This window comes from Rattus norvegicus, chromosome X (assembly GCF_021556685.1).
Source record: "Rattus norvegicus strain SHRSP/BbbUtx chromosome X, alternate assembly SHRSP_T2T, whole genome shotgun sequence".
Classification (NCBI taxonomy): domain Eukaryota; kingdom Metazoa; phylum Chordata; class Mammalia; order Rodentia; family Muridae; genus Rattus; species Rattus norvegicus.
In genome coordinates, this window is record NC_141554.1 from 23,669,344 (window position 1) to 23,687,262 (window position 17,919).

The following is a 17,919-nucleotide window of genomic DNA, read 5'->3' on the forward strand; positions in this document are numbered from 1 at the left end:
ACTATGTTTTTTTAATATTAACTAGATTGAATAATTTATTTTATGACTTTTTTGTCTGTCTTTCTTTGTTTCACATTTTTGTGGAATTCATTAATGCTGTCCCATGCTCTTACATATAGCTTACTCATTTTCATGAATGTGTGGTTGAAAGACCCCCTCCCAGAAAGGGAATTGTACAAGCCCAAGGCCCTCAACTATAGAAGTAAAAAGTAAGTTTTTAGATATGTGGGACAAGCTGACCCATCATTTAGACGAAACAGACCATAAAAGAAAACAAAATGCAGAAACCAGACTAAATTATGGGCACTACTCCATGGGCCACCTGACAGGAAAAAGAAAAAGTCCCTGACCCCCCGGAAGCCCTGACCACCATGTACTTTTTGCTAACTCATTGTTATGATTATAGCCAAAATAAGTAACATACACGTATGCCTCATTTACTCCACCAATCACATCCCTGTAACCATGCATCTGCTTCTGTAAGCCTGCTTCTGCTCCCCAAAATACTATAAAAAGCCCACCCTGGCTCTGCTAGGCGCGCCAGTCTTCCGAATTGACTGGGACGCCCACAGATACCTGTGTATCCTGATCAATAAAAATCCTCTTGCAGATTGCAGCCTGTGGACTCGGTCTGGTCATTGGGCTTGAGGATCTCCCTCCTGAGGGAAGATTCTCTCTGAGAGTCTTACATATGGGGGCTCGTCCGGGATCGGAGATCCTCTGCCTAGAGACCACCGACCACCCACCGGGAGGTAAGCTGGCCAGTGTTTGTCTTGTCCTGTCTTGTCTTGCTTTGTGACTTGTTCTGTAAATGCTTAGTTACTTGGCTTGGGTCTAGACCGTTTGTATTTGGGCGGGCCAGAGAAGGAGCTGAGGAGCTCGGACTTCTCCCCCGCAGCCCTGGAAGACGTTCCAAGGGTGTTTAGAGCCCGGTTTTTCGGGGCTCAGCCTGTATCGGAAGGATACGTGGTTTTGGGTTGGAGGAGAGAGGAGAGAGCCGGATCCACTGAAGGATCCGGACCCTTGTCGCCTCTGTCTGAATTTTTGGTTTCAGTTTGACACCGAAGCCGCGCGGTGCGTCTGTCTGTCTGACTGTTGGAATTGTTTGTCTTCTTTGTGTCCTAATTTTCTTTGAACATCTGTGGAAATTGGTTATAGGATGCTTTGTCTTGGTCTTGTTTGTCTGGGTTGTTTTCTGTGGTATTGTCCAGTGTCTTTTTGGCTTTTGTTTCGTTTTTGGACTTTGGATAGACGACTGTGTTTAAAATCTTGGACTGACAACTGTGTTTAAAATCATGAAACTGTTTGCTTTGTTTGTCAAGGAGTTTTACTTGGTCCTCTTGGTGCTTAACTTGGAAATAATTTGCTTGAGAAAAATTGTTTTCTGCTAGGGAGTTTTATCTTTCTCTCTTAGCCTCCTCCCCAAGGAGAGATGCCCCTCCCTTTGCTCCCCTTGTCCATTCTAGCTGCTGTTAACAGTTGTGTATGAAGAACTCCAGGTTAGTGAGTGACCCTGTCTGAAGCAGGTATTAACAAGAGCCTGAAAGCTTTACCTTAGATCCTGAAGAAAAATTCTCCCTGTTGCTTAAACATTCACAGCTTCTAAGGAAGGGACAACACAGAGTAGGAAAATGTAGGGGCTGAGGGTGGTGAGCATACAGGCCTGCTAGCAAGCTACAGGCCGCTCGTGGGCAGTGGCGCAGCTCAGGCCAAGTCAGCGTAAGAGGAGTTTCAAGGTGATGAGGCCGGCCGGCTTTGACAACAAGAAGATAGCGTAGAGTTAGTGGTTGTTTTATGAGACTTTTGGCCCTGAAAAAAAAAAATAATTCCAGTTGCTGCCTTCAGTGACCAGACCTTCAACACTTGCTCACAGAAGGAGAGTGTTCATTAAGAGAAGTTCTTTAAGGGAGCCTGCCTTATCTGCTGGCCCTATTCCAAGAGAGGAGTTGATCTCCAACATTAAGTCACCTTCCCTGTTAGTCATCATTGATATGGAGATTGCCTTTGATCCTATCCCCACAGCAGCCAGTTCCTGCCCCTGTGGTCAAAATGCCCCAGGTTGGGGGACAGAGAAGCCCCTGAGATAGTTTCGGAGGGAATCTACAACAAACTGTGATGAACTTTGTTTTGCCAGTCAAAATTTAGAATTCGGGCTTTGGCTGTGGCCAAGGTCAGGATTAATGTTTTCTTTTCCATGGGCCTTTAGCCCACTGAGACAGTTTGGTAAAGGGCTGCTACTGAGGTCCTGAAAGTCCCAGGTGAACTGGTTACAATTCTTTTGTCAGCCACTTGGCATCTAGCACCCAGGTCCTAACCATCTCTCCATCCTTTTGTTATTAGTTCTTAAGTCCAGAGAGACAGTCGGTAACAGATCAGCTCCCTCTCTGCTTGCCGTTCTGTTTCACAGACACAAAGCTTGTGCTTATTTTTACAACAGCCTTTTTGTCCCAAAAAGTCCTCCTGGTTTAGCTGTGTGACTAAATGCTATTTGTCCTCTTCAGTGAACCTCTATTCCCTAGATTCTCTTGTTTTCTCACCATCCCATTTGAGATGCTTGTTAGTAACTGTTACAGGTCTTCTTTACCACTGAGGAAAGATGGAATCCTACTGGAGGCCAAAAAGAATGTTCCAGACATGGATAGAAGACCCTCACTCCTGACTGTTGACTTGAATACCCCTGAAGGTAGGGAGTGCTCCAGGTCTGCCACCAGGCTCCAAGGGTGGGTCTCCGAGGGGCTGGAAAATGCCCCACCAATCTGGCTAAGATAAGGAAAAGATATAAAGAGAGAAAGTTACAGAAATTTGAAGGGTTAAGCTAAGTTGCTGAGAGTTAGTGTAAGTTGCAGAGAAAGTAAAGTTGAAGTGTAGTTACATAAGTGGACAGCATCTAATAGCTGTAGAGGAAGAGGAAGATGCAGAAGATATGAGAGAGAGACTGAGGAAGAGAAAGAGGAAAGAAGGTAAAAAGAGCAGGAAGCTAAGGAAGAAAAGAAGAAGCTAGAGAGCTAAAGAGAGATAAAAGACAAGAGAGAAATATATACTGGCCACAGTAGTTAGGGAACCTAAGAAGACAGTACCCGGCAACAGAAGAGAATTCCTAAGCTAAAGATCAGTGTGCCTATCGCAAGGAAAAAGGACACTGGGTCAGGAACTGCCCCAGGAAGAACAAGAGGGGCCTCTCCAGCAACCCGGAAGGCAAGCCTCTTGGTTCTAGAGTGCTGGCTATGCGCTAAGATAGAAGGGAAGCCGGCCCAGTTGTTTTGTGAATACGGGGGCCCAACACTCTGTGCTCCTACGCCCAAATGGGCTAGTGTCAAGCAAAAGACCTTGAGTGCAAGGGGCTACTGGCAACAAATGATACTCATGGACTACCCGAAGAACGGTGGAGCTTGGCGTGGGCCGGGTATCCCACTTGTTCCTTGTGATTCCAGACTGCCCCTACGAGTCTAAACCCTGCAACCCTGCTCCCGGACCCCGACCTAGACACCCCCCTTCATGACTGTCAGCAGGTGCTCACTAAAGCACAGGAGTGGCATAAAGATCTGACTGACCAGCCACCAGAGGGGGTAGATGCCATCTGGTTCATAGATGGGAGTAGCTTCTTAGAGAAGAAAAAAAATGGGCTGGGGCAACAGTGGTAGATGGAAACAGAATCATATGGGCTCAGGCCCTACCAGAAGGCACTTCTACTCAGAGGGTAGAGCTCGCTCCCCTCACCAAAGCCCTTGGGCTGAGAAAGAGACTTAACATCTATGTGGACAGCACGTATGCCTTTGCTACAGCCCATCAGCAGAGGGGCCTGCTGACATCTGAGGGCAAGAAAAAAAGAGATTCTGGCTATGTTAAGGACCCTCTATGACCCAGCCAGGCTGAGGAAGAGACTCTGCTACACCTCAACGAGAAAGAAGATCCTGCTACAATTTTTACAGGCAGAGGCATGGTAAAACAAATGCATCAATAGACTCACTTAGGGGTAAGCAAACTCATCCAGACGTTTTCAAAAACTAAATATTATGTCACAGGTCTCAAGTATCTCGTGGAACAGATAGTGCACTGATGTATACCATGCCAAAAGGTAACTGTTTTCAGGAAAGTTGACTCTGGTAGGAGGCTCCGTGGGGAACGGCCTGGATACTACTGAGAAGTGGACTTCACAGAGATAAAACCAGGAAAATATGGTTATAAATGTCTCCCAGTGTTTATATATATCTTTTCAGGAATAGGTAGAAGCTTTCCCCACCAAGCAAGAGACGGCCTCAATAGTCATCAAGAAGATACTGGAAGAAATCTTCCCCCGATTTAGAATGCCCAAGGTAATCTGGTCAGACAACAGCCCTACTTTCATTGCCAAGGTAAGCCAGGGTGTGGCCAAGTATTTAGAGGTCAATTGAAAATTACGTTATATTTACAGACCTCAAAGTTCAGGACAGGTAGAATAAATAAATAAAATTTTAAAAGAGACCCTGACCAAATTAACCATGGAGACTGGCACAGACTGGGTGACACTCCTTCCCTCTTGCTCTCTTTAGAGCAAGAAATACCCCTTCCAGATTCAGCTTTACCCCCTTTGAGATCTTATATGGGGCCTCAGCTCCCCTGACTAGAATTATTTAAGGCTATCTAGGTGCTACAAGGGCAGCACAAGGACATCTTCAGTTGCCCTACAATGCAAAAAAGAATAAAAAAGACTTTTTAGCTGACCTCCAAGAATACCTAACCTCCCTCTCAGAGGTAGTCCTTCAAAATAGGAAAAGATTAGACCTGATATTCCTTAAAGAAAGAGTCTGTGTGCTACACTAAAAGAAGAATGTTGTTTCTATGCAGATCAGACAGGAATAGTAAGAGATACAGACTTTCAGTCATTCAAACTTTTGTGCTGAGACAACAGTATCAGATGGTGGAAAAAAAAAAAACAGAGGTACCTTAACCAAGTTGAGTGGAAGATTCCACTCAAGGACAAAAAAAGAAAATGGGGGAATGAAAGACCCCCTCCCAGAAAGGGAATTGTACAAGCCCAAGGCCCTCAACTATAGAAGTAAAAAGTAAGTTTTTAGATATGTGGGACAAGCTGACCCATCATTTAGACGAAACAGACCATAAAAGAAAACAAAATGCAGAAACCAGACTAAATTATGGGCACTACTCCATGGGCCACCTGACAGGAAAAAGAAAAAGTCCCTGACCCCCCGGAAGCCCTGACCACCATGTACTTTTTGCTAACTCATTGTTATGATTATAGCCAAAATAAGTAACATACACGTATGCCTCATTTACTCCACCAATCACATCCCTGTAACCATGCATCTGCTTCTGTAAGCCTGCTTCTGCTCCCCAAAATACTATAAAAAGCCCACCCTGGCTCTGCTAGGCGCGCCAGTCTTCCGAATTGACTGGGACGCCCACAGATACCTGTGTATCCTGATCAATAAAAATCCTCTTGCAGATTGCAGCCTGTGGACTCGGTCTGGTCATTGGGCTTGAGGATCTCCCTCCTGAGGGAAGATTCTCTCTGAGAGTCTTACATGGTAATCCAACATACAAATATACCAGAATTCTTCTAATGGAAATTTGAATAATTTTGTTTCAAGCTATTACAAATAGAAGCAGTTCAAAGAACTAAAAAAAAAACACTATACTGTAGTATGATTGGCATACAAAACACTGTGTATGTTTAATTAATTCAACCCAATAGCAAGCAAAAGTATTTTATAATAAATAGTAAATAGATATTTTAGTAACAGAAGATAATAAGAAAACACCACACACATACCAAAGAGATTGAATAATTCAAAACAATTTTTCCACTAAAACCACAAAAAATCCTTAACATTAAAAAAATCCCTAAAAACACAATTTTCTTAAACATATCTGAAAGCTATAAGGGCAGATAACAAAAACCATGTAGAAAAGGCTATGGCAAGCTAGTAAATTTCCTGGAGATGGTACACCATTTTGCATGGGTGCATGCTGAAAAGGCACAGCCCAGAGACTTCATCCCAGGATTGTTCCTTGCTGTTGATCTGCCTTTCCTGCCACTATTACGTAGCCTAATGATTCCTGGGCATCAGCCCACCCTATTTGGCAAATTTCCTAAGGGCAACATGAATGAACTTTTATAAATTAATGCTGTTTAGATGAATTAATGGCTTTGTGGAATTCCTAATTTGAGTCAAATACTTTTAGGAAGAAAGTTTAAGAAGATGGTTTTAGTTGTGGGTCCCCTTTTCATAGAATAGAAAGTAAAGGTTGCAAAATAAAGGATACAATGAACTTACATAAGTTGCACTAAGAAGAGAAGTAGGCTTAGGACAGATTCCTGATCAGGGAAAAACATTAATTCCAGGTCAGAGCCAGGAGTAAGCCACAGGTGTGCATTATGATATAGCAAGGCCATGTGAAACTGTTGTTTTGAACTTATAATGAGTTTCTAGAATGAAACATTGCTTTAAATTTACTATTGACACCCTTCTGTAACTCCTTTGTGTGTAACATTTTATCTATAAAGTAATTTTCTAACGAACTTTTGTCTAAGAAGGCATAAAAGACTGAGAGGGGAAAAATGTATGGCTGTTGAGGCTCTGCTCCATCTACCAAACACACACACACACACACACACACACACACACACACACACACACACACGCATATATATGTATGTATGTGTATAGGTATATGTGTACATATAAAGTATGTATGAAATTGATAAACAGGTAGTTGGAGCTAGCCACTGTGTGTGTGCTATGCATGCGCATACCTGACACACATACTTTCACTCTTTCTTTCTTTCTTTCTTTCTTTCTTTCTTTCTTTCTTTCTTTCTTTCTCTCTCTCTCTCTCTCTCTCTTCCTTCCTTCCTTCCTTTCTTTCTTTCTTTCCTTTTTTTCTCTCTTTCTTTCTTTCTTCTTTTCCTTATTCTGTAAAATTGCCAAAAGTCATCAGCTTTTGGCCCCAGAATAGCAAGAGAGAGTTAAATTGCCAGAAGCCATCAGCCTTTGGTTGTAGAACATTGAGTTTAATTGTCAGAAGCTATCAGCTTCTGACCCCCAGAACAGTGTGAATTACAAGTCCAGGGGTAATAAGCCTTTTATTAATATTTATTAATTTTATTAATATTATATATTAATAATTAATGTTATATATTATTAATATTATATAATATAATATTTTATTAATATTTATTAATATTATTATGTTGTGTCCCACCTCAGTACTTGACACTGTTGAGGTTGGCTCCCAGGAGGCAGACAATAATTTTCTAGCCTGAATAAAATGGCATTAGTGTTGAAAGGACAATATAAACCCCATTTATCCCCATTTAAGGACCCTGTATATCTACATTTTCAGGACCAGGCCTGATTTCAAAAATGGTTGTAAGGCACCAGCCTCACAAATGGATCATAAGTCCCAGAAGCTAGGTCATAAGACACTAGGTCTGGGAATAGACCATAAAATACAGAACAAGATCATAAAACCTTTTCATCGACTGGGCAGCCCGATTTGATCACATGACTGAATGCTCATGTCAGTCAATGAAGAACACTGATCACCTGTGACAACCCCCCCCCAAAACCCACCAATGAAATTTTAGATTACCTAATTCTTCTAGAGAGTTCCCCCAGTTCCCTATAAGAAGGCCTTAGTGCCTTTAAGTGGGGTCGACATTTCAAAGCAGTGTTGACTCCCGAATGCTGGTTGTTTCTACAGAATAAACACTCTTTGTTTTTGCATACTGTCTGAGTTTCTTTGGTGATTTTCAGATCCTTGCAGTGTTAAGATGTTTTTCCCTATTTTTTAACACTTATTTGTGTGTGTATGTGAGAGGAGTGGGAACACTTGTGCCTTATCATAATTTAGGGGGTCAAAAGACAACTTGCAAGCTTCCATCTCTCCTTCCAGCACAATGGGTCACAGGGAGGGAACTGAGGCAAGTGGCTTTAGTTATTGAACTACTTCAATAGGGCATAAAGTCTAAGAGTTCAGCAAGAATTCCATGGATGCTTATTTCCTAAGGAATTGCATCCATTATACAGGAAATTAAGGAGTAAATATCAGAATAAGCTTATGATTAATTTTTTTAAATGACAGTTTAAGGCCCAGATAGCCCTATTTCACTGTGGGTTAGGATTTCAAGGATAATCACCTCAGGTGTAAGTTTTAGATATGACCTCAGGGAAAGTATGGCATATCTACTGATTGCTTGCTATGAATAAGCATTCTCTTACCTTGCCATTGGATAGAGACTTCTTTTTAAAAGGCAATTAGGTTAATATTCTAAATTCTTTAAATGTTGAATCATATGATCATGCTCCTTTTCCTATTTAGTCATTTTTTCATTGTCTTAAAACTAGTCATGCTGTTAAAGTAAATAGTTTGTGTTTCAAATACCATGTGACTTAGTCAAGCAGATCTCTGAGTTCAAGGCCAGACTGAAACAGAGCAAGTTCCAAGGAAAGAACAGCTTAGGTACAGGCAGAGTGATACACACCTGTAGTCTGGGCCATACTTTCTGCTGGAGGTCTACATAAGGACAATGGAAAAAGGTAGGTTTCCTTCTTGTCTCCCTGCTTGCATTGGCCAGCACATCTGTTGGAACCTACTTCTTCAGGATGCCAGCTTATAAATACCAGCTGAAACACCCAGCCTCCTGGGACTGAGCAACTACTAGATTCTTGGACTTCCCATACACAGCTGCCCATTGTTGGGTTAATGAGACAGCAGACTGTAAACCTTTCGAATTATTTTCCTTATTTATAGAGATATCCAAAAAGTTCAGAGAGAACCTTGATTAATAGAGGCCGACTGACAGATTCAGAGGTTTAGTGCTTTATCCTCATGGTTGGGGTATGTAGGCAGACAAGGTGATGGAGAAAGAGAGAAGAGATGTACATTTGGATCTGCAGCAGCAGAAACAGGCTGAGAGCCACTAAGCCTGGCTTGAGCTTCTGAGACCTCAGCCCATCCTCACCGACATACTTCCTCCATCATGACAATACCTACTTCAAAAAAGCAACACCTCCTAATAGTTCCATTACGGAAGCCTATGGGACCCTATATGGGAGCCTATGGGAGCTTATGGGAAAGGTTTTCTTTCATACTATAAGTGCATCCTAAATATTTTTTTTTTTGGTTCTTTTTTTCGGAGCTGGGGACCGAACCCAGGGCCTTGCGCTTCCTAGGTAAGCGCTCTACCACTGAGCTAAATCCCCAGCCCCGTGCATCCTAAATATTTATTCATACGGCTTTGGATCATTTTACTGGGTATTTGCTGTGTTTGATTATGCTATGTTATATTCTTTTTTTTTTATTTATTATATACAAGCACACTGTAGCTGTCTTCAGACACACCAGAAGAGGGCATCGGATCTCTTTACAGATGGTTGTTAGCCACCATGTGGTTGCTGGGAATTGAACTCAGGACCTTTGGAAGAGTAGTCGGGTGCTCTTAACCGCTGAGCCATCTCTCCAGCCCCCGCTATGTTATATTCTTAATGAATCAAATATGAATGCAGGAGCAGATTTACGGCAAAAACTTAATAAATTAGTAAATTATTACTCCAGTATTTGTTAAGTAGACTTAGTTTTAATTCACAGATTATATAAATTGATTACTTTCCCCTTGGAATTTAAGGTATTTCACAAACATTTACATTCTGATGAATATTTTATTACTAGTAGTATGGAACTGTTCTTCTAAAACTCAGAGACTAAGAGAAAGCTATGTCCACTGCAAAGCCAAATTTTACACACCGAAGACAGGAATAAAACTGAATAAGCAATAACCTTATATTAAATAAAAAAGAAAAACAAACTTTAAATTCTGTAATGTCCTCAGAAAACACCAACAGGAATGGGGTAAATGAAATAATTTTAATATTTAGCTATGAGGCATAGGAGCTGAAATATAAGTTTGAAAGTGATCTTGTTCTTCATGTCAGTTTCAAGAAATTTACATCGCTATAACGACAATTCTTTTTCCATAGGGTAAAGTCTTAAAGAAGGGAAAAGGAGAAGGGAAAAACCCCATTCAATAGAAAGAACTAGGAAAGGTCAACAAAAATTAGGTTGAGACTAGGTCAAAATGGCAAAATAAGGACTAGCACATTTTTCCCTTCAAAGGTTCTCCAACTGAAAGGAAAGTGAATTCTGGTACACCGAACAATTTCATAAGTGTATTTGGGGCAAGGGGTGTTATGTTTGTAAAACAAATTCCTGAAAGAAGAAAAACAGATGAAGGGGTCACTGAGAGGATTTAAACAGAAACAGGGAACCAAGGGATATAAATATAACAGAAAAAAAGGAGAGTTCTAGACTAGGTTAATAAGGGTTTTGCAAAGACTTGGAGCCAGAACTAATTGATCTCCCTGAGAATCTAGTGGAACAGAACTTTAAAACAGTGGGAGGGAGGGCTCTGTAGTAGGAAGGGGGACTCTGCTTTGCAGGCAGGAAGCTGGTCTCCAGGAAAGGGGAGGGAACAATTATCGCTGAAGCCTTTGGCTGTATCTCCAGGTGGCAGAGGAGCCTCCTTCAGGAGAACTAAGCAGAAGGGCCGGCGAGCCCACCAGCAGCACCAGGACACCACGTGAGCAAAGCAGAAGGGCCCGCGAGCCCACCAGCAATAACAGGACACCGCGTGACCAAAGCAGAAGGGCCCGCGAGCCCACCAGCAATACCAGGACACCGCGTGCGCAAAGCAGAAGGGCCCGCGAGCCCACCAGCAATAACAGGACACCGCGTGACCAAAGCAGAAAGACCGGCGAGCCCACCAGCAGCACCGGGACACCAGCAAGGGTCACTTTGCCTGTCCCTCCACCAGCTCAGACAACTCTTGAAGGCAGCCGGCAGATCCTCCCTTCTCAGCTTTGGTGAGCACTTCTTAGGTTGGACGCCTTCCCCTTAGGCTTTTAGCATAGTTCTTAGGAGCCCCCCTCTGGCAGCTACTATCCCCTTAGGCAGGAAGCCAGACTGTACAAGCTAAGAGGTGGGCGACCTAGAGCGGTGGTGGGGGATGGGACGGAGCCACACAGGAGAAACAGAGTAGCAGTGGGTACAGGCTCCCTCGGGAAGGGAGGGGGCGGGGTGAGGGAGTCTGCGGGGAGCTGCAGGATCTGGGGGTTGTCCTTAGGAATCTGAAAGAGCTGGGTGGAGCCCAGAGGGGGGTACCTGGAAGTAGTCAGGGAAGGCATAGGGGACTGTGAGCAACAGACCGGACTGTGAGCCTCAGGTGGGGGCCCTCAGGACACTAAGGTGGAGGGAGGAGAAGCCCTTTACTGCTCTTCTGGACTTCCGACCAGATTTGCAACAGTCCTGTGGGGGGTGGGGCGCTGGCTGCTGAGCATGGATTCCCTAATTCCCTTGCTGGGGGATTCCGAATTTTAGTGGGCACTGGCCACCCTGTCACTACTTTCTAGTACTTTCTTCCCAGGGGCGCTAGGGTACCCCAGAGCTCCCACCGCACATCAGGCGCCCAGCCAGGTTTCCAGCCTCATTCCCAGGCTCCTGAGCCAGCAGTTAGAGAGGCTCTCACTAGAAGTTCACCATTTACCCCTTTAGTTTCTCCCCCTTTCACCCTGCAGCCTTGGAGCCCTCCAGGACCCAGAAAGCAGAAGAGCAGCATACCAGCAAAGCTGCAGGACAGGTCATGGAAAACGCAAAGATGAACAAGAAGAGAGCTGGTCAGAAGAGGCAAAGAAGCAGATCTCCAACCCCGCCCCGAGGGAACATTGTGGGCTGCAGAATTTCTCATGAATGGAAGGAAGGAGATGAGCCCATCACTCAGTGGAAAGGAACTGTGCTGGATCAGGTGCCTATCAACCCCTCTCTCTACCTGGTGAAATACGATGGCATTGACTGTGTCTATGGGCTGGAACTTCACAGAGATGAGAGGGTACTGTCCCTAAAAGTTCTTTCCAACAGGGTGGCATCATCCCAAGTCATTGACCCCAGCCTTGCTGATGCCATCATTGGCAAAGCAGTGGAACATGTATTTGAGGGCGAGCATGGCTCTAAGGATCAATGGAGAGGGATGGTCCTGGGCCAAGCTCCTATCTTGGATGCCAGCTTTTATATTACTTATGAGAAAGATCCTGTGCTTTACATGTACCAGCTTCTGGATGATTATAAAGAGGGTGACCTCCGTATCATGGCAGGGTCCAGTGAGCCCCCTCCTTTAGACATTGACCTGGAGCTGGTGGATGGACTGATAGGTAAACACGTGGAATACACCAAAGATGATGGCTCCAAGAGAGTTGGCATGGTCATACACCAGGTTGAAGCCAAGCCCACTGTGTACTTCATCAAGTTTGAAGATGATTTCCACATCTATGTCTATGACCTGGTGAAACAGTTCTAACCATTTGTCACAGTGTTGCCAGAGCTGTAGAAATAAAGTTGTAAATTTTTTTGAAAATACAGCTGAAGTTGTAATTTCTAGATTTCTGGGCTAACTGCAGGCATAGTGTTGTCCTGACAAAAGCAGGATTCTGTGGGTATGGCACGCTGTCAGAAGCACTTTGCTGGGTGTGTCTGGTGGGTGGAGCAGGGAACCATGAAACAGCTGTCAATTCAGCCTCTGAGAGAAGTGAGCTTGTCTCATAAGCAGTCATCTAAAAATGCAATGGGACTTAGCTGGTCTGGTCTTGGGGGGAGGAGGAGAATGAACTGGAGATGGTTTGTGGAGGAGGGAACAGGAGGAGGTAACTGCCTAGAGAGGTGGAAGGAAGCCAAACAGAGAGGGGGAGACTCCTTGAAGAGGAACAGAGTGAAGGAAGAAATATGGATTGGGAAGGGAGGGCTGGAAACAGAGTGAAGCCTGGTGGCACCTTCAGGCTTTCAAGAAAGCTAAGGAATTCAGGAAGAAAGATTTAGTGTAAAAGAGGTATACAGCAAGGGTAGGCAGAGTAAGCCATTTACAAAGGTCCCTGAGTAGAGGCTCAAGGATCAGGGAGTCCAGGAAGACCCATGCATACATAGGTGGTGGAGCGACTAAAGGAGATACCCGTAGGAGGCACAATTCCAAGAAGAAAGGCAGTCTCTGGGTCGGGGGAGAGATAAGGAAGGATGGTGGGTAGGTTTGGGGGTGAGGGAGGGGGCAGGAAGGCCCAGAAAAAGTTGGCCTTCTGATGGCATCCGTGTACATTGGAGGGTCACTAAAAGCCATTTCAACAGGGACTACTTGAACAGTTTCAACCACAAGTCAATGTTGTATCTATCTCAGGCTTTTCTTTTTTCAGAGAGTCTGGCATAGCCAGCAGCCTGAACAAACTAGTAAGAGTTCAAGGCTAGGTCTGGGCACAGGGCAAGTATTTTCTCTGGAAAATGGTGGATCCAGGAATAGCAGTCGTGTCCTTCCTCTGTTGAAATTGTCCTTGCCTTCCTGGGGGGAGGAGGCATCTGATGATTGTGCCTCGTGTCTCCCTGATGTAGAGAGAACTTGTCTGTCCATGTTCCCTCACAGCTGCCTGAAGCCACAGGTGGCTCCCTTCCTTGCCCAGGCAAAGGGAAGACACCCTTCTTTTGCAGCCCTTTCTGCTTAGACTCCCACAAAGCCTATTCTCCTGACATCTTCTAGGTACCTCTTACTCAAATAGGTTTTCCCTTCTTAAACTGGGAGCTAACCCTGAAGGAAATGTGTGTACCTCTCTGAAATGGGAACTTATGGGTTCTTTGAAAATTCCTTTGTGTTGCAAGGTGTTTTGCAAAGGCAAACACTTTCTGGTCTAACGTCTAGGGGCTAAGCAGAGGCCAATGTAAAAAATTGTTATTTTTTTTATTTATTTATTTTTTATTAACTTGAGTATTTCTTATATACATTTCAAGTGTTATTCCCTTTCCCGGTTTCCGGGCAAACATCCCCCTCCCCCCTACCCTTCCTTATGGGTGTTCCCCTCCCAACCCTCCCCCCATTGCCGCCCTCCCCCCATAGTCTAGTTCACTGGGGGTTCAGTCTTAGCAGGACCCAGGGCTTCCCCTTCCAGTGGTGCTCTTACTAGGATATTCATTGCTACCTATGAGGTCAGAGTCCAGGGTCAGTCCATGTATAGTCTTTAGGTAGTGGCTTAGTCCCTGGAAGCTCTGGTTGCTTGACATTGTTGTACTTTTGGGGTCTCGAGCCCCTTCAAGCTCTTCCAGTTCTTTCTCTGACTCCTTCAACGGGGGACCTATTCTCAGTTCAGTGGTTTGCTGCTGGCATTCGCCTCTGTATTTGCTGTATTCTGGCTGTGTCTCTCAGGAGCGATCTACATCCGGCTCCTGTCGGTCTGCACTTCTTTGCTTCATCCATCTTGTCCAATTGGGTGGCTGTATATGTATGGGCCACCTGTGGGGCAGGCTCTGAATGGGTGTTCCTTCAGTCTCTGTTTTAATCTTTGCCTCTCCCTTCCCAGCCAAGGGTATTCTTTTTCCTCATTTAAAGAAGGAGTGAAGCATTCACATTTTGATCATCCATCTTGAGTTTCGTTTGTTCTAGGGATCTAGGGTAATTCAAGCATTTGGGCTAATAGCCACTTATCAATGAGTGCATACCATGTATGTCTTTCTGTGATTGGGTTAGCTCACTCAGGATGATATTTTCCAGTTCCAACCATTTGCCTACGAATTTCATAAACTCGTTGTTTTTGATAGCTGAGTAATATTCCATTGTGTAGATGTACCACATTTTCTGTATCCATTCCTCTGTTGAAGGGCATCTGGGTTCTTTCCATTTTCTGGCTATTATAAATAAGGCTGCGATGAACATAGTGGAGCACGTGTCTCTTTTATATGTTGAGGCATCTTTTGGGTATATGCCCAAGAGAGGTATAGCTGGATCCTCAGGCAGTTCAATGTCCAATTTTCTGAGGAACCTCCAGACTGATTTCCAGAATGGTTTTACCAGTCTGCAATCCCACCAACAATGGAGGAGTGTTCCTCTTTCTCCACATCCTTGCCAGCATCTGCTGTCACCTGAGTTTTTGATCTTAGCCATTCTCACTGGTGTGATGTGAAATCTCAGGGTTGTTTTGATTTGCATTTCCCTTATGACTAAAGATGTTGAACATTTCTTTAGGTGTTTCTCAGCCATTCGGCATTCCTCAGCTGTGAAATCTTTGTTTAGCTCTGAACCCCGTTTTTTAATAGGGTTATTTGTTTCCCTGCGGTCTAACTTCTTGAGTTCTTTGTATATTTTGGATATAAGGCCTCTATCTGTTGTAGGATTGGTAAAGATCTTTTCCCAATCTGTTGTTGCCGTTTTGTCCTAAATACAGTGTCCTTTGCCTTACAGAAGCTTTGCAGTTTTATGAGATCCCATTTGTCGATTCTTGATCTTAGAGCATAAGCCATTGGTGTTTTGTTCAGGAAATTTTTTCCAGTGCCCATGTGTTCCAGATGCTTCCCTAGTTTTTCTTCTATTAGTTTGAGTGTGTCTGGTTTGATCTGGAGGTCCTTGATCCACTTGGACTTAAGCTTTGTACAGGGTGATAAGCATGGATAGATCTGCTTTCTTCTACATGTTGCCCTCCAGTTGAACCAGCACCATTTGCTGAAAATGCTATCTTTTTTCCATTGGATGGTTTTGGCTCCTTTGTCAAAAATCAAGTGACCATAGGTGTGTGGGTTCATTTCTGGGTCTTCAATTCTATTCCATTGGTCTATCTGTCTATCTCTGTACCAATACCATGCAGTTTTTATCACTATTGCTCTGTAATACTGCTTGAGTTCAGGGATAGTGATTCCCCCTGAAGTCCTTTTATTGTTGAGGATAGCTTTAGCTATCCTGGGTTTTTTGTTATTCCAGATGAATTTGCAAATTGTTCTGTCTAACTCTTTGAAGAATTGGATTGGTATTTTGATGGGGATTGCATTGAATCTGTAGATTGCTTTTGGTAAAATGGCCATTTTTACTATATTAATCCTGCCAATCCATGAGCATGGGAGATCTTTCCATCTTCTGAGGTCTTCTTCAATTTCTTTCCTCAGTGTCTTGAAGTCCTTATTGTACAGATCTTTTACTTGCTTGGTTAAAGTCACACCGAGGTACTTTATATTATTTGGGTCTATTATGAAGGGTGTCGTTTCCCTAATTTCTTTCTCGGCTTGTTTCTCTTTTGTATAGAGGAAGGCAACTGATTTATTTGAGTTAATTTTATACCCAGCCACTTTGCTGAAGTTGTTTATCAGCTTTAGTAGTTCTCTGGTGGAACTTTTGGGATCGCTTAAATATACTATCATGTCATCTGCAAATAGTGATATTTTGACCTCTTCTTTTCCGATCTGTATCCCCTTGATCTCCTTTTGTTGTCTGATTGCTCTGGCTAGAACTTCAAGAACTATATTGAATAAGTAGGGAGAGAGTGGGCAGCCTTGTCTAGTCCCTGATTTTAGTGGGATTGCTTCAAGTTTCTCTCCATTTAGTTTAATGTTAGCAACTGGTTTGCTGTATATGGCTTTTACTATGTTTAGGTATGGGCCTTGAATTCCTATTCTTTCCAGGACTTTTATCATGAAGGGGTGTTGAATTTTGTCAAATGCTTTCTCAGCATCTAATGAAATGATCATGTGGTTCTGTTATTTCAGGTTGTTTATATAATGGATCACGTTGATGGTTTTCCGTATATTAAACCGTCCCTGCATGCCTGGGATGAAGCCTACTTGATCATGGTGGATGATTGTTTTGATGTGCTCTTGAATTCGGTTTGCCAGAATTTTATTGAGTATTTTTGCATCGATATTCATAAGGGAAAGTGGTCTGAAGTTCTCTTTCTTTGTTGTGTCTTTGTGTGGTTTAGGTATAAGAGTAATTGTGGCTTCATGGAAGGAATTTGGTAGTGCTCCATCTGTTTCAATTTTGTGGAATAGTTTGGATAATATTGGTATGAGGTCTTCTATGAAGGTCTGATAGAATGCTGCACTGAACCCGTCTGGACCTGGGCTCTTTTTGGTTGGGAGACCTTTAATGACTGCTTCTATTTCCTTAGGAGTTATGGGGTTGTTTAGCTGGTTTATCTGTTCCTGATTTAACTTCGATACCTGGTATCTGTCTAGGAAATTGTCCATTTCCTGAAGATTTTCAAGTTTTGTTGAATATAGGCTTTTATAGTAAGATCTGATGATTTTTTGAATTTCCTCTGAATCTGTAGTTATGTCTCCCTTTTCATTTCTGATTTTGTTAATTTGGACGCACTCTCTGTGTCCTCTCGTTAGTCTGGCTAAGGGTTTATCTATCTTGTTGATTTTCTCAAACAACCAACTTTTGGTTCTGTTGATTCTTTCTATGGTCCTTTTTGTTTCTACTTGGTTGATTTCAGCTCTGAGTTTGATTATTTCCTGCCTTCTACTCCTCCTGGGTGTATTTGCTTCTTTTTGTTCTAGAGCTTTTAGGTGTGCTGTCAAGCTGCTGACATATGCTCTTTCCTGTTTCTTTCTGCAGGCACTCAGCGCTATGAGTTTTCTTCTTAGCACCGCTTTCATTGTGTCCCATAAGTTTGGGTATGTTGTATCTTCATTTTCATTAAATTCTAAAAAGTTTTTAATTTCTTTCTTTATTTCTTCCTTGACCAGGTTATCATTGAGTAGAGCACTGTTCAATTTCCATGTATATGTGGGCATTCTTCCTTTATTGTTATTGAAGACCAGTTTTAGGCCGTGGTGGTCCGATAGCACGCATGGGATTATTTCTATCTTTCTGTACCTGTTGAGGCCCGTTTTTTGACCAATTATATGGTCAATTTTGGAGAAAGTACCATGAGGAGCTGAGAAGAAGGTATATCCTTTTGCTTTAGGATAGAATGTTCTATAAATATCCGTTAAGTCCATTTGGCTCATGACTTCTCTTAGTCTGTCGACATCACTGTTTAATTTCTGTTTCCATGATCTGTCCATTGATGAGAGTGGTGTGTTGAAATCTCCCACTATTATTGTGTGAGGTGCAATGTGTGCTTTGAG

At 43.2% G+C, this 17,919-nt stretch overlaps 1 protein-coding gene across 4 annotated transcripts; it reads left to right on the forward strand.

Annotated features, from left to right (window-relative positions):
- The first annotated feature begins 661 nt into the window (after window positions 1-661).
- Window positions 662-12,408, forward strand: Spin2b (spindlin family member 2B). 4 transcript variants are annotated; one of them, XM_087600432.1, is made up of 5 exons: window positions 662-752; window positions 2,562-2,683; window positions 4,218-4,352; window positions 10,507-10,862; window positions 11,574-12,406. In XM_087600432.1, the coding sequence occupies exon 5, from the start codon at window positions 11,639-11,641 to the stop codon at window positions 12,347-12,349; it is 711 nt and encodes a 236-aa protein (XP_087456558.1). In that variant the 5' UTR covers window positions 662-752; window positions 2,562-2,683; window positions 4,218-4,352; window positions 10,507-10,862; window positions 11,574-11,638; the 3' UTR covers window positions 12,350-12,406. The 4 variants fall into 4 exon arrangements, with proteins under 4 accessions (XP_087456558.1, XP_087456559.1, XP_087456557.1 ...); XM_087600433.1 differs by lacking the exon at window positions 4,218-4,352; XM_087600431.1 differs by lacking the exon at window positions 662-752 and having other exon boundaries at window positions 875-2,683.
- Window positions 12,409-17,919: the final 5,511 nt, after the last annotated feature.